General features: G+C 35.4%; 1 protein-coding gene across 2 annotated transcripts; it reads right to left on the bottom strand.

The window, feature by feature from the left end:
• Nucleotides 1-1155: 1155 nt before the first annotated feature.
• LOC125673989 (uncharacterized) lies at nt 1156-22733 on the bottom strand. 2 transcript variants are annotated; one of them, XM_048910961.2, is made up of 6 exons: nt 22618-22733; nt 18989-21399; nt 9851-9967; nt 7103-7315; nt 5312-5488; nt 1156-3169 (listed from the first exon to the last, which is right to left on the bottom strand). In XM_048910961.2, the coding sequence occupies exons 2-6, from the start codon at nt 21347-21349 to the stop codon at nt 3035-3037; spliced, it is 3003 nt and encodes a 1000-aa protein (XP_048766918.2). In that variant the 5' UTR covers nt 21350-21399; nt 22618-22733; the 3' UTR covers nt 1156-3034. The 2 variants fall into 2 exon arrangements, with proteins under 2 accessions (XP_048766918.2, XP_056014638.1); XM_056158663.1 differs by having other exon boundaries at nt 22614-22726.
• Nucleotides 22734-26293: the final 3560 nt, after the last annotated feature.

The raw sequence follows: 26293 nt of genomic DNA, 5'->3' as shown, positions 1-26293 counted from the left end.
TACGCCAGCGAAGTAACTGCAGTTCATAACGTCATGTTCACTGCAAAACTTTATTCACTTATGACGTAACTTTTCTCCAGTTGCACGGAAATGGCGTATAACATGCATTTTGTTCAAGGATTACTGAAAGTCTGTCTTTAAAGCCCTCTTTTGTTTTGTGGTAAATTTCTATATGCGAGACTTATATGACTTTTAAAAAATAGCCTCTCTCGTATGAAAAAGAACAATACCATATACATTCCCATTAATTTTACTTCCATACATTGAACTTAAGTTCGAGAGAATTCAGACATAAAAATCACGTTTTTGTGTATGTTGCTGGATAACCTCCGAGATCGATAAATATTGTTTATTGTTTGCAATATTCATATAAAGGCCTAGGTGTTAGCCGATACTTTCATATTTCAAACAACATTTCGAGACCGATGAGGTTACATGTATCCTGCATCATCCACGAAAACAAGAAGTTTATTTCTATTCCATCACGGCCCAGAAATATACAGCCAATCGTCCACCTATACAGGTACGAATTAGGTCACCGTCATGTCAAGGCAGCTACCGAAACGGACTCGGCTGCTGACGAAAAAGGTGAGATTATAGCCCCTAAGGTATACTAAATCTATTTTTGAAAACTATTTCAAGTATTTAGTTTGATGTTGAGGAATTATATCAATTGATTTGAATAAACAGTCCAAGAAAACTATACATACGTGTAAGATCGAGGATAAATGTAACTTGTCCGTGCATCGACATGTTTGTTTAGATGTGTATCAATCTCGGAAAGCAGACGATTGGTTTATATTGGTAAATTTGTTTTGCAACAATTTTTTATTAATTTCTATGATTATAAAAATGAATTATCAGTTATCGACTTTATTGTTGGATCAACAAAACACGAAATGCAAGCGAGATGTGTATACATTTTTTCATAATTAGTTATTACGTTTGAAGGTATATTGCAAAATAATGGCCTTTGATCTTTGCAATAACCGTACTCAAATTAAATTTCGTAATTCATAGTTTTCAATCACCATAGCATGCAACATACCTGTACAGAACTATTTAGCAAAACAGAATACTACTAGTACACCGAAGCTCTCTGGACAATCAATTCATTGTCAATAAAACCTAAAAGTGATAACATGAAACACTGAATGTTAAAAACCATTTAATCCTGTCAATCAACACATTAACATGAAAAACAATAATTCAATATTCTTTGATCTTTGTAATGCCCAATATTTCAACTGTACTATGGTATTAATAACGTGAGTATATACAGTTCATAACACAGTAAATCCACACTAATATCGACCACACACTCACATAAACATGTACGATATACTGGTTCACATCTAAACAATAGATTTTCAACTTATTGGTACGTGTATTTTGCATTAGTTTTGCCGTCTTTCTTTCCTCTGAAGACTATTAAAAGCAATATTTGGGTCACACTTCAATATCACCAACTGGGCCATATTCAAAATACATGTACTGTTAATATTTATACTGTTATTACTTACATTTCAGAGAAATGAAAATCGCATAACCTTGACATTAAAATTATTCACCTTGTGTGATGGCCATGGCACTCCTTACGGCCATGATCAAAGTTAGAGATCTATTATTCAACAAAGTGAAGATACATATACAATATAAACATGTTTCTATAATAACCATGGACTTAATGTCACCACAGATGGTCAAGACATCCTTTGCATTCAGTGTGCATGTTTTGAATTCCGTGCTCTAAGGATATGACCGTTACAAGATTTCAACCTTTACAGTGTCCAAAGGAATTTAAGGTCAGGACACATCAGCATTTCAAAATGTTCCACTATAAGCATTGTATCTCCCCCTGTTACCAAAATATGATATTCAAAGGAACTAAGTGTCTTTCCTCTGTACGTGACCTTGATATTGTACAAATTACTTTAAGGAAAGACCTGGCCACATCCACAAGGCACAGTGAACAATTGTTCCTCGTATCTAAAAAATTTCCGTTTCAACTGCAGTCAACGCATGTATTAGAATTATTTTTCCCAGTGACCTCGGCATGTTTAAATGACCTTGGCTTGGATTAGGTGCATTGTCAATGCTTTTGTGATACACGCGTATTTCACCTTCATTTGCTGTAAATATATGACCTAGACAAAGGTTATATACTATATTGTATGTGACCTTGACATTGTTTTAATTACCTCGGAATTGATCATGACAAATCCGAAAGGTATGAGTTACATCTTCATCAATCGTGACTGTCTCAAGATTCCCTGCTTTAATTCTCAGGACTGAACATGGACAACATATTTTCCCAACGAACTTTTAAATTCTACAAATGACCGCTATGCAATCCTCAACCTTTGTGTGACTACAAGCATCATATCTTTCTTTGTTGCAAATATATGATAGTACTGACAGAAATGTACAGAAATGTCATTATAATAAAGCTTAAATAATAGTCATATCCGTCTCAAAACTAAACCGATAAATCTGGAAAAAACGCAGTGCACTGGTTAAAACGGTATAAAACATTTCAACAAAATTGGAGGGAGGGAAATAACTCAATCGTGTCAGAGAAAGAAGCTACAGATGAATGGATGGACGTGCGTGGTGACTCCTACACAAACCCCACGCTTTGTTTGCTGAATATACGTATTAATTAAACACGTGCTTGAAGTTATTCCTCATTTCTATTACCAGTTCAGTGACATTTCTCTAGTGTCTCTACCCTTACATGACTCTACATGGTAACAAACAATAAACGCAACACCTACGTTTGATGATGGCGTGGAATCTTCACGTTTGATTGTGACCAACTATAATTAAATTATGCGCAACGTCTTAAAGAACGTTAACATCAAATTTGTAACAATAAGATTTCATCTAGTAATTCGTCAAAGGAACGTCATTCAATACCAATATCCTGTCACGTGACATCGACTAAAACATGTTCTTTTGTCACGTGACATCGACTAAAACATGTTAAAACGTCCTCATTTTTCTTTTGTCACGTGACATCGACTAAAACATGTTAAAACGTCCTCATTTTTCTTTCAACAGAAGGCGAGGAGGCGTATTCCAAAATTTCAAATTGTTTCGGTTGTTCCGACAGCTGTCGCCGGTGTTGTCTTCCAATCTGTGAAATTCCATCCATCCTGAAGGAAGCCTGAAAACAAATACAAAGCATTGTAATACAAGACGATTGTTGTTTCTTGTGAGGTAATCATGTCTCATAATTCATATCGGACGGTGGTTTAACTGTAGTGAACTGGTTGAGAACTCCCAAATGCTACATGCAAGATGTGCATTTAACTACATTCAACTACCTCTAAACTAAACACCGATGTGAGATTTCTCTGAATACACGCGATTTTTTAAGTAAAGTCAAATATATAAAATGGATTATACTGCATTACACATGCATGATGTACATTTAAGATTCCTAATAAGGTACTCCTGATTCTGATTAAGTAATAACAAAAACCTGTGTCAAAAATATGTTGATGCATGAACTAAGCATAGAAAGCACAAAATATGATTATAATCTGCCGATTATAAAGTCTCCCAAACAAAATACTGGCCAAGGAGAGACACTAAAATAAAGTGTAGAACATACCTTACAATTGTTGAAGAATATGTTTATCTAAATATTTATCTTTATAGGAGTAAGAGGTCAAGGTCATTGGAGTCACTTGACCTTGATACTATTTTGTAGATGACAACATAATTTTATCATTTCTGAAGATCTCATGTCTCTATCGGTTCCGATAGCCAATTGAATACAAACTAGTTTTTCAAGTATGCGAGAGTCAGTGTGAACGTTTTGTATTGTACAGGTGGTAATAATATCTATTTTTAGTTCAACTTTACGTTTGACTGACCAGTGGTCTGAGTTCATAATACTGTGGACCAATGGATTTTACCGAATACTAATTAGTTATGCATGTGTTACTAACCCGTGCACTATATAAAGTTAGAAACCCCGCCAAAATCCCTACTCTAAGCCTTGTGCCAATACGGTTATATTGGACAGTTCTTGGTAAAACATCGATTCACTCGATGTAACTTAAATATTTTTCATTCATAATACTGGATGCCTGGTAAGATTTACATTTATCTTGTAATTCATTTACTTGTTAAATATATGTAATTATACTGGCAGTCGTATTAATATTTATTTGTCGTAAATGTTTAAATGTCTTTTAGTTTACGTCTTGTGTTTTATGTATGTCAATTATCTTGTGTGCATGTTTGTGAGTATGTTTTCATATTTTTTCTAGTTTTTTTTTCCTTCTATTGAAATAAAATAATTGTCTGAGACCGACCTAGTTTTGTGTTGTTTGCAACAAAACAGCGACCCTGCGACATATATATACATGTAGTATAGTTATTGCGGTAGTACACTTTGTATAACGTATAAACTCTCACCAACCCACTTCCCCTATTAAAAACAGAAAACGAAAAATACAAAGATTACAACAACAAAAAACCCAACATTTTTTAAATTTAAAACCCAGATATGAATCAATTGCAAACTGCGTACATTATCAAGAAAAAATGTAGACTGTAAAGTATATCAAAATGGTTTTACATACTAAAACCTGGAGAACATAATGCGTCTAAGTACATGTACGTGATTCTGCCCGGTACACCAACATTAATTTGAGACTATTCTCCAACAATATAAATCCATAAGAATTACTAAAATTCAGGAGTGGCTTACTGAACTGAAACAGAAAAATCGCTGTGTTTCTAAATAGGGTATTTCAACAGACAACATGAATTATTTACATTTTTACCCCTAAAAATCGAAAGCCACCATAAACTCAATGAAAGTTTGTTAAATGTATATCCACGGCAAGGGAGTTAATAAGTAGTAATGTCAATGACTGGGTTTTTTTCTATTACTAATCATAGATCTGCACGATCATGTTACTTAAATTATCTTGATTTCCATCTACACACATGTATGTAGTACTAATGAAAATTTTTGATCTGACATTTTTTAATCTTTTCTTCAATCAGTATTCTATTCTTGCTGTCGTGGGGGTTAATTTGCAAGACTACTGAAACTAAAATTGTCCTTTATTTTACATCCTCTGCATGGGTTTCATGAAAATCAGACGGACAATGACTGCTCTGTTTGACAGTAAACATCCTGGCACCTGGGTAGATGCGTAGGAATGTTTTTAGGTCTTGTTTTCATTAATTGTTTATATGTAGTTAGTAAGGTTCAGCTTTGCTCACGGCAACTAAGCAACACTATTTATTATGACACGAGGCGGTATATTAAACAACAGAAACTCACTTCTGATTCAGAATCTATCTCTGAATTAATCTCAAACTGCACCGCAGGATTGGCCGCTAGAGGTCGTACTGTGGATGACTGTGATACTGTAGAGAGGCGGGACATCCGGGAACTTATGGACAATGTCCTTCGGCGGAATGGACGTCTGGGTTCCCCATCCTCATCTAAGTCCTCATCCTACAACACACTCCCATCAATTACTTGAAATATCTTCGTAAGATTTGAATTTCATGAGATAAGTCTAGGCAGTTCTAAAAACTTAAATTAAGAAAAACTTTCACGCCGTGTTATTTTCACTCTTCAACTAGTGCATTGAAAACGATTTAATCAGTTTTAAAATATTTTGTGTTAAATTTTTGAGCACTTTAGAATTGTGTGTTCTTTTTCATTTCATTTCACTTTACTCGGATATAGAATATCATAGCATGTACAGATTTAAGGAGCGGATCCTATTCTAAAATTATCGCATTGCCAATTAAGGAGGATGAAACGAGACCGTCTATGTAATGTGTTTAATGTTATACATCCCTCAGTAATGTTCGACAAATCTCATCCGGTGTTGTAGCATAGAATTGTCCCCCCCCCCACCCCCCGCATATACTTTCCCTCCAGAAAAACGGGCCTGAGATAGACATTCCCCCCTGAAAGATGGGCCTGGCATAGAATTTCCCCCTAGAAAGAATTAACCCAGGCCCAATTTTTCACCCTAGGAAAAACTGTTTTAGTGTAGAATTTCCCCCTAAATGACAGTACGCTTTTCCCCCTTCTTACATTTTAGCTATGTATCCGTTTCCAGTTCTATTCTACTTCTTACATGTATTATTCGTTTTTAATTTTGAACAAGGTCTTGTGTATCGTGAACAATCATCATTTTATGATATTTTTAAAATGGAAATTATTCAAATCGTGTAACGGTATATCGAAATTCATTCAGACATCTCAAGTCTTTATCGTTATTTACTAGTATCTAACATTTGAAATAGTGAAGTTAATGTTTTTAAGATTTAAAATTTCGAATTTAAATAAACGAGAAAATTAAATTACTTTTATTTGTACAGTTCGTCTATTTTACTTTTGAGTATTTTAATTGTATATCTTTTAGTTGACTTTTACAAAAAATCCTAATGATATTGACCATCGTTAAAGTCTTTTGGGAAGCATATTGTATTTACAATATGCATTTCAAAGTTTTCAGCGAGTAAACCCAACTTCAACATCTCAAAAAAAATATTCGTTTGTTTTATGAATATTGTAATATTGATGAGCGCATATCTATTTCATTAAACTATAACAAATGAAATTCGGAAACCAGAAGGGGGGGGGGGGGGGGGGGGGGTTCTATACCAGGTATCTTTGAAGGGTTGATTGGGAACACAGGAAATAGAACTCAAATTGGTAACCTTATGAATGGATACTATACTCAAATGGAGTTAAATTAGAAGTTTCAATTTTCAGGATCGAAGGGATGTATAGGCAGAACCTTGATTCATTTCTCACGTGTTCATGGTTGTATATGTATAGCGTATAGCTTGTTTGCATTATTTTGATCCAACACCGCACATTATCACAATGCAATATCTGATTTAATGTTTCCCATCACACAGTTTAAGCACATGCTCTATAAGGTTGAGAAAGAATTTGAAATGTATAGGTCTAGTGGACGTAGGTTCCTCACAATAATACACTCCAGACGTCACAAAAGGTCATTCAAATGCAAATTCTAACAATTACTTCTGAGCCCAATGCTATAGGTCTTCAGATAAAATTAGAGCTAATAACGGAAATAAATACCAGATCATCTTCAGAGAGTATCATAGCGCTTTCCTGTTCCGCCGCGCGGCGCTGACGTGACTCCACCAGTAATTCCCTGAACTGTTCCTTGAGGAAGTCTATTTTCTTGATGATTTTGGTTTCGCCAACTACGTGTTTGTGCTTTCCTTCTGATTCTAATTGAATCTTCAGATCTTGAAGTTCTTGCTGAATAAGAGACATCTTATAGTGGATCTGGAATGAGAAAGCAACATAAAATCTTTAATGACCATGGCCCTATAGCATCAAGCTTGTCGGCATTTCTAATCTACAAGCAAAAGTAATTTTTACTGAGCTATTATTGTCATACATTTGATATCCACAAATTATGTTCTTTGTGATAATTCAGAAAACGACGTCAGACTGTCATTAATCCAATGATTTATTTCCTTTTATCTCCTCACGATGATGTAATTTGCAAGAAATAACGAAATTTTCAGAGTTGCAGGCTATTTACAAATTACAGAAAACCAAACTTTTAAGATATATCGGAATGTCAGTATAATATATAAAAGCCTAAAAATAGAAACATTGTCTACAGATCCATTGATGTAGGAGTGCGGTTTGGTAACAAAAACACGAGGGAATTGTTGCTGTTAATACTGAATCAACTATAAACATATTGGAGACGGATACTTGTCTTGAGTTGGATTGTGCAGTCGTAAGTGCCGACAGAATCGAATTTAACTGAGCGTGTACTTTTAATTAATTAATATTGAATTTAGCAGTAGCATTAAAGGACACATCTCGTGTTTTCAAAGTATACAGAATTATATGCATTTTGTCTTCCTTATGCTAATAGAAATTAATTGTAATAGTTCGTTCGCTGAAGTATTGCGATAATTAGCCACAATACGGACTTAAATCTAAGCCCCGATTTCAAAAAGCCTAGTTAATTAGATAGGTAGTCACGTGGTACAGTGACGTCATATGCGACCTTCGTCGATCAACTTGTTGTAAAAGTAGTGTTAGATATTTTTAAAAACTCGGGTTTTAGGGGCCTAATTTATTTACCATGGATAACATTTATTTCGATGTTGACAAATTTCCAGAGTCTTATATCTTTTAGCCACCAGTGCATACAAATAGCGACCCAAATGTAGCGAGAAAAGCGAGTATGAAATCTGCATAAATTTGCGAGTAAATAATGTTTACATCGGATCCCTGTCTAAACACAATTTGGTAATGCCATTTCTGTAAACAACTGTAATTAGCGTTGTTGCTTTTCTAAAATAAACAGTGCAATTATTATTAAATTTATTTTTGGAGAAGTTAGATAGGCCTAAATTATGATACGATTATGTATCATTGACAACTAGGCCTACTGTCACGGGTGCATTTCGAAAAAGAAAAAATAATAATAATGATCAAACTTATTGTGAAAATCACAATGCTTTTAAATTATTTTATTAAAGCAATTTTATTAGGCCTAATCATTATTTTTTGTTATCAACACGTTGTTACATAGGAAGTGGGAGCGCGGCGTGCTGTTGTTGTAAACACGTGCGCGTTCCTTAAAAAAATGAAAGCATTATAATTCAATTCAAAGTCGGGAAATATTATATTTTATAATTTATAATTGAAAGTTCAATTATCTTTTATCTTTAAATTTCTTTTTTAAAACTACCAGTTGGTAGACACTGCTAGCAAAGTTCTGCCTATGTTGTTACAAGGTGAAGGTCAGTTGGTGCGAGTGTGTATTGAATTCGAGAGCAGAACGGAAAGCATATGCCGTAGGCCTATATGTAACAGTGCGTAGCTTCGATAGAACCACTTTCTCGCAGTTTATCTACGTATTTGTCCAAGTGCTTGTTAGAAAAAGTACAGGGACAAATTTTACTGGGGGTTTTTATGGCAAAGTCGTTGTGCCGACGAAAAATATTCACGTCTTGTCCCTCATACCTTCCTTCGAAAATTGATAAAAACACAGTCCAAATCCTCTCTACTGACAGCAAGTACACCCTTAAACGGCACAAAACACCCTAATGCAGTGTTATCTACAAGCTGTTAATGTGATAATTGTTTGTTTGTCAATTAAATCTAATCTGTTTATGAAATGGCTATCAACTGTTTTCAAATCTTCTCGCTCGAGGTCGCATATGACGTCACAGATAATGGCGCGTAAAATATCGAAGAAAATATGCATATCGCAAGATTTGAATTTCATCGCTTTCAAACTCGAAAACTACGCAAACTGTTTCATTTAAAACATATGTAAAGTAGTTTTAGGCATGAAATGAATTAATTTTGCTGAAAAAATTAAAAAGTTTAAAAACATGCGATGTGTCCTTTAACGTCCCAGCTGTCAAATATCAATGTCTAATCACTCAACGCTCTTACTTAAAGCCACGAGAAATTTAAATCTTTGTAGAAATTTCTAGATTTGTACCTGTGTCATACCTCCAGTAACGTTCATTTCCTATACCTGTATCTAATTATTTATCGATTACACTGAAACCTTATATGTTGAGTTAACCTTGAAGCAACAAGATGCCAACATGTCCCCTCTCTGCAGCAACAAGATGTCAATATACTCCCTTCCCAGACTTGTTAGATCCGCGCCGTATACTCTGCATACATTTAAAAGTATACGATGCGGATGTAAGAAGTCCGAGTTTAGATTGTCCCTCCTCGCAACAACAATATGAAGGAAGGAAACGAGTTTCTATGGATTTACTCCATCAATGATTAGTACAAACAAACCCCCAAAAATAAAATTTGGATAGTTACCTGTTCTACCGTTTGTTCTGCGTGAATTTCCGGATCCAAATCCACAACCTCATTTCGTTTGTTCAGTTGATCTCCCGGAATTCGTCGATTGGCTAAAAGGTCAGCAATGCAGGTCATCTAAACAAAAATATTAGACCATATCATCTCAAGAATGTACACAAGGAAGAACAGACAGACATATGCATGTCAAATACTATGACTTATGAATTACACAGGGGGAGGACGGAGATCAACGTGATACATTGCATTGTGTTGGATCTCTCAGTGTCTGCAGTAGCGATGTTGTTGTTTAGTTGTTGTTTTTTGGGGGGGTGGGGGTGGGGGTGGGGGTAAATATGCAATTTTGTTACTTGAAACAAAACTTTAAAAAATGAAAGAATATAAACTTAATAACAACAATGGCAGACTTAAACACGGTAGGGTATATACAAATTACAATTACACCGTTGTAATCCTACGCGCTTTGTTGTGAAGTGTGTTACAACGGTACTACATATACATGTATATATATACATATACATGTATATATATTTGTATATATATATACACAATAAAAAAGCTGGAAAATATACAGTTCCAAAATATATTTTGGAACTGTATATTTTCCTGCTTTTTTATTGAATTATTTTGACTGTGTGATATCAACTCTTTCTATTTGGATTATACACACACACACACACACACACACACACACACACACACACATATATATATATATATATGTGTGTGTGTGTGTGTGTGTGTGTGTGTGTGTGTGTATGTGTGTGTGTGTGTGTATACGTAATTAGACCGAGAAGAGTTCTTGGTAGTCCTCCAGTACATACAAAATAGTACACATTAGTCATAAACAGAAACGATGATACAGACATTTTTGGATTTCACATCACGCGTTATAAAATCCGTTCATGCAAAACTGAGAACGACCATAAAAATTGCTAACTGCAACGAACCAAATTGAATTGACGTAAACAGAAAATAAAGATAATTGTAGAAAGAAATCAGTTAATATTATAACAATTATGTTCATTTAGCTTCATACGGTTTGAAGACAAAACCTTAAAACAAAAATTGTAAAATAGCTGATATTGCAGAGAAGTCCAAAAGGAGTTCCCGGAGTAAGAATAGCATGTGCATGTATTATGCCAACTTTTTAATTTAAAACCATTTGCTTCATTATCAACGTTTGCGGTGAAAAAACAGGATCGCAGGAAACGGCTACAGCTATTGGTATACTGTGAAACATTAATGAGAATTTTACAGAACAAATTATAATATGTGGGTATAGATGTATCGGTATGCAAATTGTACCCATTACACCTTTGTACTACAAATCACTTAACTTAATTCCTGCATATATACTAGACAACTTTTATCCATCGTTTTACGATAACAAAAATAATATGATTTGTTGAATAGAAAAGACGCAAATTCGAAGAAAACGTTCGATCCCTCAATGTAAAAGCTATTGGATTACATCCCAAATGATGCGAATGGCGCTGCAGACTGATGGAGGAAATCCATCTGATTGTCCCTCGCTCGCAATCTGCACGACAATGATGGATTATATGAAACTAGGCTATCCATCAAATGTTACATTAATTGTAGTTTTTAATTCAATTTTCCTGCTTTTTAAAACTGTACACATATGATCCGTATTAGTTCTCTGATGAACTGTGCAGCATGATTCTAAAGTAAACACATGTCTAAGGTGCATTACTATAATTGTCGACCTGGAAACTTTTTTTAGTAAGTAAAGAAAAAAGAAACAATAATCTAAAGTACCCATTGCTAGGTAACACAATAAATGCAGAAAGTGATGTACACATATGAAACACATGGTGCATACATGGAGGATTGAAGTTTGTCAACGGTTTTCCATTTCTCATATGTTGTAAAAGGCATATGAACAGCTGTGTTCAACATGTGGTCCCTACTACTTTCAGTTTTGTTTGAAAAACCGTAATCATTGACAAGAGGTTTCCTTTGTGCCATAATGAGGGGCTGCAGTGTCCCCTTTGGGACAGCATTAAGTACCATTGAAGGTGCAACACCCACCCAACTCTTTTACAATTGTCTGGATTTATATCTCAACTTCGGTGGATTTAGATAAAAATATTACAACTGAATTTATATTTGTGTAGATATTGAAAAATAAAAGTTTAAAATCAAACTTATTACATAAAAGTAACCAAAAAGTAGAATCTGACAGGGGATAGTCAGAAAATAGTTCAACTACTGTTAAATGTACAGTTGTAGCTTATCCAATACGCAAGATCGAGACTACTTTTTCCGTCTTGGTTTTAAATTTTACTTTCCCCTTTCAAAGTCTCGCGAGACCCAGAGTATGCGAGAATTTGGGCATGTTGGTAAATAATACCAGTTCTGCAACTTTTGTCGTGATCGATTCATCATTGCATTGCATTAGACTGTAGTAATGATTCAAGAAAGAAACATAATACGCAGAAATATCCACAACTGATATATTTTAATGGAAATGTGGTGGATTTTTTCCCACATAGGCCAGGAAATTCCCAAAGCTGAGAAGAGCTTGCGTCAAAATATATAGTTTCGCGAGCTAAATTCAGAAGTTCATTTTCCTGTATCCAGACGTTTTTACACACCTTTCATTTAAAAATGCTTTTAATTGTGGAAAGCACATGGAGGTTAAATCGTCTTCCGATGCCACGTTTTGAATAAACAAAAAATGCCCAAGATCGACACGCTTTTCCGGACTTCTTTACAAGAGAGTTCTGCTAACTCAGTATTTACAATCTTGCGTATTCAGGCCTATACCTACATGTAAGAAGTCTAGAAACCTTAGAAATAGTGTTTATGTTGAAAGGGTTTCCCAGCTTGGATAATTACATGTACATGTACCTTAATAGTCAACGTCGAGGGACAAAACAGAATAAAATAACGGTATACTTGCTTCAAACATTGCATTTGACAAATATTCATCTTATTTAACGCTTTGACGAATAAAAAACAGACTTGATCCCAAATATGCTCTCTCTCTCTCTCTCTCTCTCTCTCTCTCTCTCTCTCTCGATCGATCGATCGATCGATCGAGCGCGCTGAGATCGATCGAGCACACTGATTGTTTGTTTATGTACCTACTTTATAAATTCATATTCCTTTTAAAGTGTCATTTTTAACTTCCCAAACTAATCCGTGGTTTAGTAAGAAGTTCCCATTGCTTAACGCTTTGAAATTTTGAATATTCTTTCCCCTGAGAACGCTCCCTTGAGCAAATGCTCTTTAGCAGAGAAATTACAGATATTTGAACATGAACCAATTCCTTAGTCCTCGTGATACAGATCGAGTATGAAAAGGTGTAATTGTTAAGTAAATATAATGTTTCCTTGACAGATTGACAATTACCAACTATTTAGTTCGAGGTTATAGTAAAACTCCTTTTAGTTAACTATTAAAAAGAGCGTTAGATTAGTTGGTTAAGTCAATTTTTAAAAAAGTTCAGGAGTGATATCACGAATTGCTTAAAATATATTCCAAATGTGAGGAGCAAACCCTTCATATTTTTGCGTGATGTCTCTAGGTATTATATAAGAAACAATAAACTTCTCAAAAGTTAAGTCTGAATGAAGCGTGATGAGGATGCGGCGTTAATGTCAGATGTCGGGGAGATAACCGGAAACACGCCCAGGAATGGGATCAAGGAGCAAACACGCAATCATATCTAATAGTTTCTGAAAGGCGTTAAGATCATCACCAGTTTTATGCAGTTCCCTCTCAATTGTTCGCATTACCAAACGAATAGATTATTGTATTTGGCGATTGTTTCGTTTTGGTTCATTATAAAACATAAGTATAAATACATTGCCAAAAACGCAAAGATTTCCAGCGCGCCAAAATTTAGCAAGAGCGGAAAATGTGTGCCGATCAAGGTACAGTACCCTACTTTATTAAGGAAAACATTCGATTTGTTTCCGTTGAAAACGAAAAATATACGTTCACCATGTGTTTGACAATAACTGACAGTTGCAGTACGGCAAAATAAACGTTGCAATATATCACCTTTTCCCATTTGTATTGTACAGTATTCTATATTCATTGTAAAAAAAAAAATCATTAGTATTGTATAAATTCTATTTGTATTGTAGAATTTCTCATTTGTATTGTAAAACTTTTCATTTGAATGAAAGGTGAAGATAACAAACGGTGATCAATCTCATAACTCCCCCAAAGCAATACAAAATAGAGAGTTGGGGAAACACGGATCCCTGGATATACCAGAGGTGGGGGTCAGGTGTCCATGAAGAGAAAGCATCCCCTGCCGACTGGTCACATCCACCATGAGCCCTATATCTTGATCACGCAAACAGAGTTATCCGTAGTCAAAATCAGTGTGCCAAGAATTGTATATACATGCACAGTGTATTCCCTTTGCATTCTACATGTATATTTTCCATTTAAGTTGTGTATTTTACATTTATAGAGCATATTCTTCTTTTATATTGTAAATTATGTTTTCATTTGTGTTGTGTAATTTTTCATCTATTTTGAAGTACATTGTATTTCCATTGCATTATATGAATGTAATTTGAATTCGTATTTTAATTTATTCAAACTTTAAGGCTTTTAATTGAGAAGAAAACAATCTCTTGTTGTGATCATCAACTCTACATTTAGTTATATCGACGATGTTTTACCTATCAACAATAATCATTTTCTATTAACAATGCTCATTTTCATTCCTATGTAGAATCGATATATCCCAGAGAACTCGACATAAAAGACAACACGGAGTTTTCCACATTTTCTTCGTACTTCGATATTTTATTGAACATAGATATTAACGGCAAACTAACAACTCAGCTTTATGACAAACGGGATAACTTCAGCTTCTCCGTCGTTAATTCCCCATACTTATGTAGCAATATTCCATTATCACAGGCATGCGGTGTTTATGTCTATCAACTAATTCGATACGCAAGCTTGTTCTGCGTACGTTCAGTTTTTATATCGAGACAGACAAGTTGATATTACAGGAGTTTCAACTGTCTTGTTGAAAGTTAGCATTTGGCAAATTCTATGGTTGTTACGACGATCTTATTTACCAATACAACCTGTCATTGGGTAAAATGCGGTCTGACGTGTTTCATACCAATTATTAGACTGTCCTTTAGACTGATTGTGACTACGGATTACTCCGTTTATCTTATCAAGATATACGGCTCACGGAGGGTATCATCGGTTGAAAAGGGGTGCTTATTCATCTTAGGCCCCTGATCCCATCTTCTGGTATGTCTAGGGGTCCATGTTTGCCATCTCTTAATTTTATATTTTTCATAGGAATTGCGAGATTGACCATTGTTCGTTATCTTCACCTTTGCATTTCATTCGTATTGTAAAGAAAAAATATTTGTATTGTATATTTCCATTTATATTGTTTGAATTCTCAGTAATCATGAAAAAGATATCCATACAGCCTTTGATTTGACAATCGAACCATTGGTTAAACTTGTGAGATCCTTTGTAAGAAATCATGGGTTAATCCAATGGAAAAAACCCGCAAAAAAGAGATGTTGCCTATGGCTTGATAATCGCATCAATGGGTACATGTAAACCAATGAGATCCTTTGTAACAAACAACAAAAATAAACAAACCCTCGTTTACAATACAGATGAAAATACTGTAATGCGTAATACATTTGAAAAATTATACAATAGACATGGACAATATGCAATAAAAATGACAATTTTACAACATGAATTGAAAATATAGAATGCAAATGCAATACATACGATTCAAATGACAACAAGAACAATACAGGACTACGCATCCCCTGTTGACCGGTCACATCCACTGTAAGCCCTATACCTCAATTGAGTAAACGGAGTAATCCTTAGTGAAAATAAGTAAAGAATGGCCTAACAATTAGTCAGAAACAGGTCAGATAGCATTCAACCTAATGCCAGGGTGCATTTTGTATATCAAAAGGAATAGCGAGTCTCACATGTATGCAGGCGAAGCTCGTACAGCACGGATGGTCTGTGTCCGATTCCTTGTTTAAACAGTGACCTGCGAGTATGTTATCGCATGCACAGATTGAAATGTGCAACTCGTGTCTTTTTAAATTTTTAGTACATGTACATGCGTATGCACAATTGGTTTCTACATTTCTAAATTTAAATGTATTATTCATTTATTTGATATTTATAACAAAACATCACAACACGATATCATAATTGTCTCGGTTTTCCTGTAACAGCAATTCTAAAGCAATCAATAAAAAACAAATACAGTTGATCCATTTGCAGATTACCATCGATTTGAAATCATCTGAGTTCTTTGTGCAGATGTTGTTAATTTTGATGATCAAATGTTTCAAGTACAAAGCACTCAAAATCAGCGTATACTATTTCACTATGATGAATCCACAAAACTTTATATTACTTCGTTTGTTGCAATTCAATAATCCCTGCTCACTATTTTATGACAAAATGTTACGATATCATATTTTACATACCAGATGCTACATTTGTATGAGTGACAACCTCCAATAATTCAGTAGTTTACCCCCTCCTCCCTTTTCATTTAAAGACTTAGAGAGGGTTCTTATCATGAGTAATTACAAAATAAATTCGGCAGTACCTTGGCATCGTTCCCTAACAAAGTGTATTGATTTATCACACTATTTATATTAACCATCTTGAAAAGATATCGACGCGATTGCTTATCAAGAAAACAAGAAGCGCCACTGTCGTTTTGTTTAAATTCTAAAAGTGTACTCGTGTGTATCATGAAACTAGCTGCTTCCATCCATTTTCTGTGAAGAAATACACCATATCGCAGCTAGTGACATCTCACGTGTGTATATCTGATTGTTAATGTGCAGAATTCAAGACTGCTTGTAAAATAAGACGATGACGAGGAGGGGAAAATAATTCCTTTTTACTCCATTAATACCAACTGGAGGGGGAGGCACTGTGTATGTAGATTTACAATAACATCAGACATTCTAATTAAGGAGGTATGCTACACCAGAGAAATTTGATGTAGATGAAAAGTGTAGGGTATGTACAAAAATATTTTGAATTTGAAAATTTTCAAATTTACTTTATTTTGTCAAAAAATACAGTTTTAATAGAAGGTAATCTGAAAAAAATTTAAAACCCCTGATGGACTCGAACCTGCGACCTACAGTTCAGCAGTCGGTATTCTTTTTTTTTCTCTCTTTTTGCAGTCGGTATTCTAACCTACTGAGCTACTCGGCTAGGTATTTAAATAGAAAAGGAAAAGTCAGATATTGCTGATATCGATGTTGTCATCCATGTTTTTAAAGGAAGTCAGCCATTATGACGATGTAGAGTAATACCTTAACTTTGAAAGAGTTCTTGACATTCGATAATTTCAAGAGTGCATGTCAACAAAATATTCAGGATGACATTTAACAAACAGTTTCTTTCAACAACAGCAGCCAGGCGAGATTTTTAGTACATAAGTTCTTCTATCATCGATGCTCATGTACAAGTAAATTTATTGTACAACTGTCGTTTTCAGACCTTATCGTCAGTCATAGAATACTGTTGCATAATACATTATATCCAAAGGGGCGTGTTTACACGTCACAGTGATGCAAACAAAGATACGACAACCTCTGTTTTATTATAGTAGTGATGTGTTAACACTTCAAATATACCCAGATGGTGACACGTTGCATTTTCCTATGTGCGAAAACAAATGTCGTACGAATCTGTCCATGAGCTCTGTTCACGTGCTCAAACTCATAAACTAAACGTACACAATGTAAGAGATAACCTCATCTCGCGCCACCTCAATATCAGCTGTAAGACTCCAAGAAGACTTCATTATACACTATTGTTCAGTACCATTGTTACATGCAAACTGAAAACATCTATATTCAGTCAATAAAAGGATGAAACGGACTATTTGTCATGTTTCGATCAATCTAAATTCGCCTGGGATTGATAATGTCAATACAGATTTCGGAACGCTTTACGAAGTGTTATGGACAGTGAAATTTCTCTAAACCGGCCAGCTGTCGAACTGCATGAAACGGCTGGATTAGAGGGGTGACCGAGTTACCGGGGACGTGTCATTTAGTGATGAGTTATCTCAATTATCATCAAATATGTCTTCGCCGTAACCCATTATCATAAAGAAAACAAACACTTATCTTCATATGATTTCCGAACGCTATATGAAATGCATGACCTTGTAAATCATCGTCTGTTGCACAACATGCTTCAGAACCTCAAAAGAGAGCTTTCCAATCCAAACGTACGCAATGTCTGCTCACATTTGTGGTTCCGAGTCATTTTTATCTATCACACGTGAACGTGGATATTTCCGCCTATTGTTTTAAATTACATGCTGAGTGTAATAATATGTGTATTTTATCAGCAAACCCTATGTGTGTGGTTTAATTCTGCCAGTATCATAAATTAATAAATTGCATAACAGTGGGATAAACACGCATGGGGGAAATTTACACAAAAATGTAAATAACCCCATGTGTAAATTTCAATGTTTATTCAAGAAATAAATTTCATTTTTTTTTTTATACACGAGGACGTGAACTGCGATGCTTTATGCCAGCATACGTCACAAAGTGCACGAGCGTATGAAGTGCACGAGCGCTTCATGAAAGATAAGCCAGCGTGAAGCGTTGCACTTCATACCCTCGTGTATTTTTTTTCTGATATTTACATGATTCTACTTTCATTTCTGTCGGAATTACCAGCTGTTAATTTAGACGTGCTATATTCATCAAGATTCATACGCACATTGTTCAAATCTGCCTCACATTCATGTAGAAATGACTATCATTACCATTGGTAAAGACATCGAAGGAAAACGCAATGGAAACGTAAATATACGATATTGAAGAAGCTATTGATCGATGTTAAAATTCATGAATTTTAATTTCCATGCGTGTATTCAAAATTCTCAAAGTTCTTTTATATGCTTGCAGTTAAACGTTAGGACCAGTAAAGCGTTTGGGCTTAGGTTTCTTCATTTCATATCACAAGTGCTAAAATCAGCTCATTCTTGATGCATTGTTTTTGTACTAGTATTAAGAAATGTACTTGAAATGGCTATGAAACAAATTAAACATTGATAGAATAGTGTATAAAACTATAAGGCCATACCTGGTGTGCAAAGTGTTTGGTTATCAGCTCAGGATTGGGTAGAACCATTGGGTCCGACATTACGGCCATCTTGATATGATCATCATAAGAAATGAAATTTATAGACACACACACGCCATCTACTGGTGGGTTCCAGGTTACTATCTCCTTGATTAACCTTGACCCAAATCGTATAGAACCTTCTGGTCCAGGGATATTGGATATGATGCACGTGCACTTATTCCGTACACATTTCCAAAGACGATTGCAAAGAGCACTGGGGAGGACATATGACGTCACAAACCTGACCAATCTACTAACTGAAAACAACGCATTGTGATTAACTTCTCTCATGAAAGACTTCATTTTCCATAATCGTGGAATAGCACCTTCAATGTTTGATGGAATTGGGATCACCATGACAGCATTTTGATTGTTGTCTATCAAGTATTCAGAGAAACCTGAACGATAGTGGACTGGAATGAGACTGCGCATATTATACGGATTTTCTATACCATTCAGTTGGAGATAGGACCGCAAAGATCCTGCTGCCACAGAAACAAGGACCTCGTTTAAGGACGACCTCGTCACTTGACATATCCGACGAGCATTTTCTAAAAGATACGGCTCAGACCACGACACCACTCGTTTACTTGAACGAATTGTGTGTCGTCCATGAAGTAAATTGAAGTCCGATTTAGCAAAGAAATACTCCTTCAGAAAAATAAATGGGCCACAAAAGAACGATTTTACGGTTCTGGAACAATTCCCACGCGTAGAATATTTTGGCACTGAGTAAGATATCGAATCCAAATCCGTCAACGACGCTAAAACACAATGTATAAGAGATATCCCATCTGACAAAATAGGATGCACGCGTACTAATAATACCGTGTCTTTATGATCTCCATAGTTTTTCACCACTTGTATTTCCCATAAAGGACTGTTCGTCGGGAGGGGCTTAGATGATGATTCGGAGACAAAATCTAGCAAGTCCTCTTGATTTTCAACTCGACGATGAGATGGATAAACGTGGTTGTTGATTGAAAAACTATGGTCTGGAACCCAAACCATTCCTGAGCACGAGGGAGCAAGCTTTTTGGTAAATTTGGGATATAATTTTCTCTTTGATTTATCCTCAGCGCATATTAGTCGAGCAGTTATTAAGTCCCGTATGCGGTGCAGATCAAGACCAAATTCGATGATCAACAAAGCTTGGTATATAATTGTACTGTCGTCAATACTGTCTTGCCACGCTCGCTCCTTCCTGGACAAATGTACACCGCATTCACAACAGTTGTTACAGTTACATCCACACGAAAACAGAGAAGTCTTAATGAGGAAAGATAAAGGAAATATCACAATTAACAGTGCTGCCGTGGGACAAAACAACAGAAAAGCACCAACACTAAACAACAACGACCCTAATACTGCAACAAATATATTACCACTATTCATTTGTTTGATACGTTTATAAGGTGCACTGGGGAAGCCGTGTTTTAGTCCGTGTTTGCTATAACCTTCCAAAGCTGGGAAGGAGTAGTCACACGCACCATCCATATCCAGAGTTGTGTCAGGGGACACGCCATTACGAACACAAGAGGCGTGGTTACCGTTCCTGAATCCTGTCCTGAGGGGAATGGAGGCCTCGCTACTGTCTTCATCTGAGTAAAAATATTTCTGATGCCGGGAAAATTTTTTGATAGACGATTTGTTCTCGACATTTTGTGTGTCATAAAACGTTCTAAAATGCTGCATTGATTTGGTTTTTCTCTTTGATACCAGTCTTGTGGTGTCTGTATGCATGATCTGAGATTCATCAGAGGAAATCGGTGAATATTCATTAATTGAAAGGGAACGTTTGGATTTTTGATATGGTAAATCAGTTGATTTACTCCTTGAGAATTTTGAATGTACATCGCCGTCTGACCTGTGTCTGTTTCTGGGCGTGGCTTGTTTCTTTCCTGTGGATGTCCTTGAGTTTTCATTGACGTTTCCAATAGTCGTGTCATCGTATGTTTTAAATGGCAGTTGCTTTGGTGTTTTTCTTTGATAATTTTCATCTGTTGGGGCAGATTTTGAATTTTCCTGTTTAAGTCGGTCTCTCTCTCTAGGCAGGGATGTTGAGCGTCCTTTGTGGTTTTGCAAACTGTGTTTTGTTTCATATCTATTCTCAGAAGGAACATTGTGTTCATGCGACCTTCCTCTACCTTCATTGCTAACTCTTAATTGTGAATCCTTTCTTTTCGCACTGTTCCTGTCTTTCACGGTAATCTGCTTTAAATTGGTAGACCGGATGTTGTTGATTTCTATGGATCTTTGCTCAAAGTTGTATTCTTTTTGACGGTTGCCATGGCTACTCCTGGTTGTATGTTCTTCCATTGATTGATATTCTACATTGTGCCTTGATACATCACATCTTTTGATACCTCCTGTAATATATAAATATTGGAAACTTGTTACGAATAAGCACCTACAAAATGTGGTCTAATATCGCTTGACATATCCTTTGTTTCACAGCAGCCATAAATAATTACATCGAAAAAGACGCCCATGGATTGCTAAATACAAGTTTTATGAACTTTTTGACAGATGCATTGCATTGTGAATTTTTTTTTTTTTTTTTTTTTTTTGAAATATATCTTGGGTGATGTCAATAAAAGTTATTACACTCCTCACGCTATTTGTAATGTAGTGCTTCTGTACCGTTTTAAAAATCATTGGACATAGTATACATGTAACAAGGCTTTCATTTAATCCGCGTCTTGTATTGTTGAAATTAAAAATTACCTCTCTTTCTTTTGTCTAAACATACATGTATCTAATTTCTCCGTGGACAAATAATGACAGCAAAACATTTTATAAACTCACAAATACAAAATTTAAAGTAATTTTCTGATGACAACAGCATTTTCACATTAATTACAGACTGCACGTACACACCGTAGATACGTGTATACCACAAACACAATAACAGGTACTTTGATTTTCTGTGTTGAAAATACCAAATAAACTCTGTAAAACGACAGTCTCTTATACAACCCAGTCACGGATTCCAGGAAAAATGATTTCCGGTTTTATTTTCTTTATCATTGATCTATTTCAACAATTACAACATCGGACATTTATGTAGTATTTATAAAGTTATGAAAAGAGGGATTATAACACCCATCACTAGCTTAATTCATGTTCTATCTACAATGGAAGTAAACGCCCGTCGTTATATATACAGACAGAAGAACTATTATATACACTTACACACAAGTACTTTAATACAATTATTATATTATAATGGTGACAGTAAATGCAGTAGATCTCCCCATTGCGGAACAATGCAGCTGAAATCTAGACACGTTGTCTGTCCACATCTCTGAAATAAGATTTCGTGTTTTACGCGAAATAAACCATTGTGACAATTAGGAAGCACCCGTGCGGAAATTATTAAACGTTTTGTGGTAGCATATAGAGTCCGTCATAGGAATATTAAACGGGAACATCTTTCAATCATCGACAGAAATCAAAAGGCAAGATTAGAATTGCTCGTTGAAAAGATAAAACACAATGGCTGTTACATGTTGCAATAAAGTCTGATTGGTATCTTACTACAGAATACAAAAAACTCTTAAAAAACTGGCGCACAACATACCCACCGTGAGAGGAATAATCCTGTTCGACATGGGAATAATATCCGTCTTTCACGAGCGCTCATCAACATATAAGTATCTGCGGTTAGTTGTAGTCTTTGAAATAGCGCTAATTTACTCGAATAACAACACTCCTAACTGCAGCATAACTATTGATTTTATGGTATGTTTTGAAGGACAGCGATGAAGGCGGGTGATTCCCTTCTGGCTAAGATAGACTATGGCCACATCGATTGACAGGGCCATCGGTTTAATCGTTGCGGATTTTTATAACTCCGATATTTCATCCCCGGTGGTTCAAATGTTGCCTTAAAAACCTCGCAGCATCATTATTCAAATGTGAACGGAAGCAGAATAACTCAGGGACGCTCTATCTTAATTACTATTCTATATTATAATACACAGCTGAAGTCAATATAAAATGCAACAATGAAATTAAAGACCCACAACAAATGTCTGTGATTAATTACTTTTGTTGAACATTCTTTCGTTCACGTTTGATTGTCATTTAGATGTCTCGGTCTTGATGAGGCATTTCATTTTTTAAGATAAATATTGGCACCGATGTATATGCACTATTTCTAGAAGTGTGGTCTGCAAATATTGTGATCTGGATGTTATAATGAGAGTACAATATTTGATTTAAAATGCTTTTTACAATGTGACGAACGATTCCCTGGTAAGATCATTCGTTATAAATTATTACTTCAGAGCCGTGCACACGTGGTTTGTAATTCCTTTAATGACTAACTAAGCGGGAGTTGACAATTTTCTAACACTATCAGGTCTATAATGCGTATATACTATTCCATCACATGTATATAAAGTTCTCTTTCTGACTTTCCATCAAATCATGATAAAATGCTAATTGAATCACTTTGTACATTTATAATCTTTACCAGTATCAACGAATGAAACGTGTATTAATTACTATATCTAGTATAAATGCAGAGCTCCGCGTTACATTTCTCTAGTTCATTAAGCATTCCATATCTTCTTTAATACGCTGTCTATATGAATTGATATGCTCGTCTCGACACCCTATCGACGCTTACCTCGAATCAGCGTGTATGCAAGTTACCATCTTTTTACACCCCTGGTTGCTGCAGATCAGAAGACGCTTATAGATTGTTCAATCAACAAAACGACGCATGCACATTACTATTACTGGAAACTTTCCGAGATGCCTTCTCAGACACCTGAGGGATTCACGTGGAAAAACAATTTGCTGAGTGCATTTTCCTGCACCATATTTTGATTATGCGTGCAATAAATTCCTTCGAATTCCGACCGACTGCTGTTTCGTGCTCAAATCGAAGTGCTTGCTTAATAATGGAATTCTTAGTATCAAATTGAAATCATGTAGGAAAAGTTACAATAATATATCTAGTGTGTTGCTTAATGTTTAAGAATTTAAGTTAGTTGAACTGAATTACAGACAGAAATGGGAGGTAATCACGTTCCTCTAGTGTGGTTGCCTTATTGTCCAGTCCATTTCGACACGCCAAGCTTACTGTACTAACAATAATGACTTCCATTACTGCAAACATGTAGCTAATGATTCTTAGCAATAAGGTATTTACAAACCTAGAGAATTTTAATATGCAATACTGGCCCATTATTGAACTCTAACTCAGCATAAAACAATAGGATTCGCGTCGAAATGCCCCGGGTATACGTTAACGTTATTGTACGCAAAGTGTAAAGAAAAATGTCGGACCAGCTGACGTTCAGTAAACTCTGCTAGCCGCTGTCGATGTTTTCTTTTTGAAGATTGATTGATTGAATATTGTTTTACGTCCCTCTTAAGAATATTTCACTCATATGGAACTGCTGGTGAAGGGCTGCAAAATTTAGGCCTATGCTTAATCGTGCCAGACCTGATGTGACACGGGACCTCGGTTTTTGCGGTCTTATCCGAAGGACCGCCCCATTTAGTCGCTTCTTACGACAAGCAAGGGGGTACTGGGGACCTATTCTAACCCGGATCCCCACGGGATTAAGAGGATTTTAATTCTTGTAATAGTTAAGGAGCAGCAAATATCATTATTCACTATTTGAAACATTTCAGTAGCATTGATCGATGCAAGTGGATGATTATAACAAGCATGCGTAACTGTAACATTGTACACGTTCATATTGGTACCAATAAAGCTTCAGTTTCTCAACTCGACGAGAAAATGATTAAATTATCGGCATAAAACAACTGAAATATAGTTTAGCTCTGCAATAAAGGAGTTATTGAACATATATTGGTGAATATTGGCACTCGTTGGGTATAAAAACTCACTCAAAAGTTCGCGAATTTTTAATACCAAGTTATGGAACAGGTAGCGAGATAGAGCTTTTTTAATATCGGGACATCGGTACGTTGATACTAGGCGGGTGAATTACATTTCATCTCGTGAATTATAGATACCAAAGACAGCAGACACTCGTTTGATTCGTAAACTCACCACGGCCATCTTTGGTCCGCGATACAAGTTTTCTTCTCATATTTTCCCCGATTTTGTTTTCCCTCTTTATTTCTCAAACTTACTTTACAACAATAATTTCCGTATTCTAAATAAAATGGCAACTTCAGAGATGGGATCCTGGTTAAGTTCCATATAGATTAGAAGGACAACGTCATAAAAAATTTCACAGAATGATATTGTTTGGAAATTCCTAACAAAGTAAAACAAAATATGAAAAAAGGGTTTCCAATGTTTCGAATTGATTAATTTTTTAGGAATCTACTATATATGTTTGCATTCAGATGTTTAAATACAGAGGGATACTATCATACACTTGTCTTAACATCGTTATACATGTATGTTATATTCGCTTTTAGAATGATGGTCTAATCTATATTGCCTTTCATATTCTATATGCCAGGATGTACACCGTGATCAGGAAAATAAGGCACGTCACTTTAACATTTCTTTCATTATAAAGCCAAATAACAATGTGTTCCCACTAAATATCAAATGATAGTAAGGCACTTAACGTTTGCCATATATTTGCACATTTTTTGCATTCAGACAATCATTGTTATCTATGATACACTTGATAAATTGTACTTTAGCAATATGCATATAATTCAGCATCATGCCAATACAATGAAAACAAAGAAGGCAGTAACGTCCGTTCCTTGTGTGGTCTTCGTGATTCAACTTCATTTCATTAACTTAAATTCGTAAACATTAAGCAATATACTACATACGATAATTCAGCTTTTTCCTTTGTGTTTTTTTTTTATTCTAAAATTAAGCAAACACTGCACGAAACAGGGATAGCTCGATAATGTGTTGCAGTCATTATAACAATATGGTTCAGGAAATATTTGTTCAGCAAATTAGTGGTATTATTCCACATTCATGAGATTTCAATGGTGGTTCAATTATTTTGGTTATTCCACATTCATGAAATTTCAGTGGTGGTTCAATTCTTTTGGTTATTCCACATTCATGAAATTTCAGTGGTGGTTCAATTATTTTGGTTATTCCGCATTCATGAGATTTCAGTGGTGATTCAGTTATTTTGTTATTCCACATTCATGAGATTTCAGTGGTGGTTCAATTATGTTAGTTATTCCACATTCATGAGATTTCAGTGGTGGTTCAGTTATTTGGTTATTCCACATTCATGAGATTTCAGTGGTGGTTCAGTTATTTTGGTTATTCCACATTCATGAGATTTC

Source organism: Ostrea edulis, chromosome 3, assembly GCF_947568905.1.
Source record: "Ostrea edulis chromosome 3, xbOstEdul1.1, whole genome shotgun sequence".
Taxonomy (NCBI): Eukaryota; Metazoa; Mollusca; class Bivalvia; order Ostreida; family Ostreidae; genus Ostrea; species Ostrea edulis.
Note: the sequence above shows the minus strand (reverse complement) of the source record. Positions and strands in the feature narration are given on the sequence as shown.

What these genes read in the sequence shown, in the direction of transcription:
- LOC125673989 (XM_056158663.1), bottom strand. Translation starts at nt 22,644, where the DNA reads ATGTCGAACAGGATTATTCCTCTCACGGTGG. An exon ending in CCAAACACTTTGCACACCAG is followed by an intron (nt 9,968 to 18,988) that starts GTATGGCCTTAT and finishes ATTTTTGTTTAG; the next exon opens with ATGACCTGCATTGCTGACCT. An exon ending in AGATAGATTCTGAATCAGAA is followed by an intron (nt 3,170 to 5,311) that starts GTGAGTTTCTGT and finishes ATTTGTTTTCAG; the next exon opens with GCTTCCTTCAGGATGGATGG.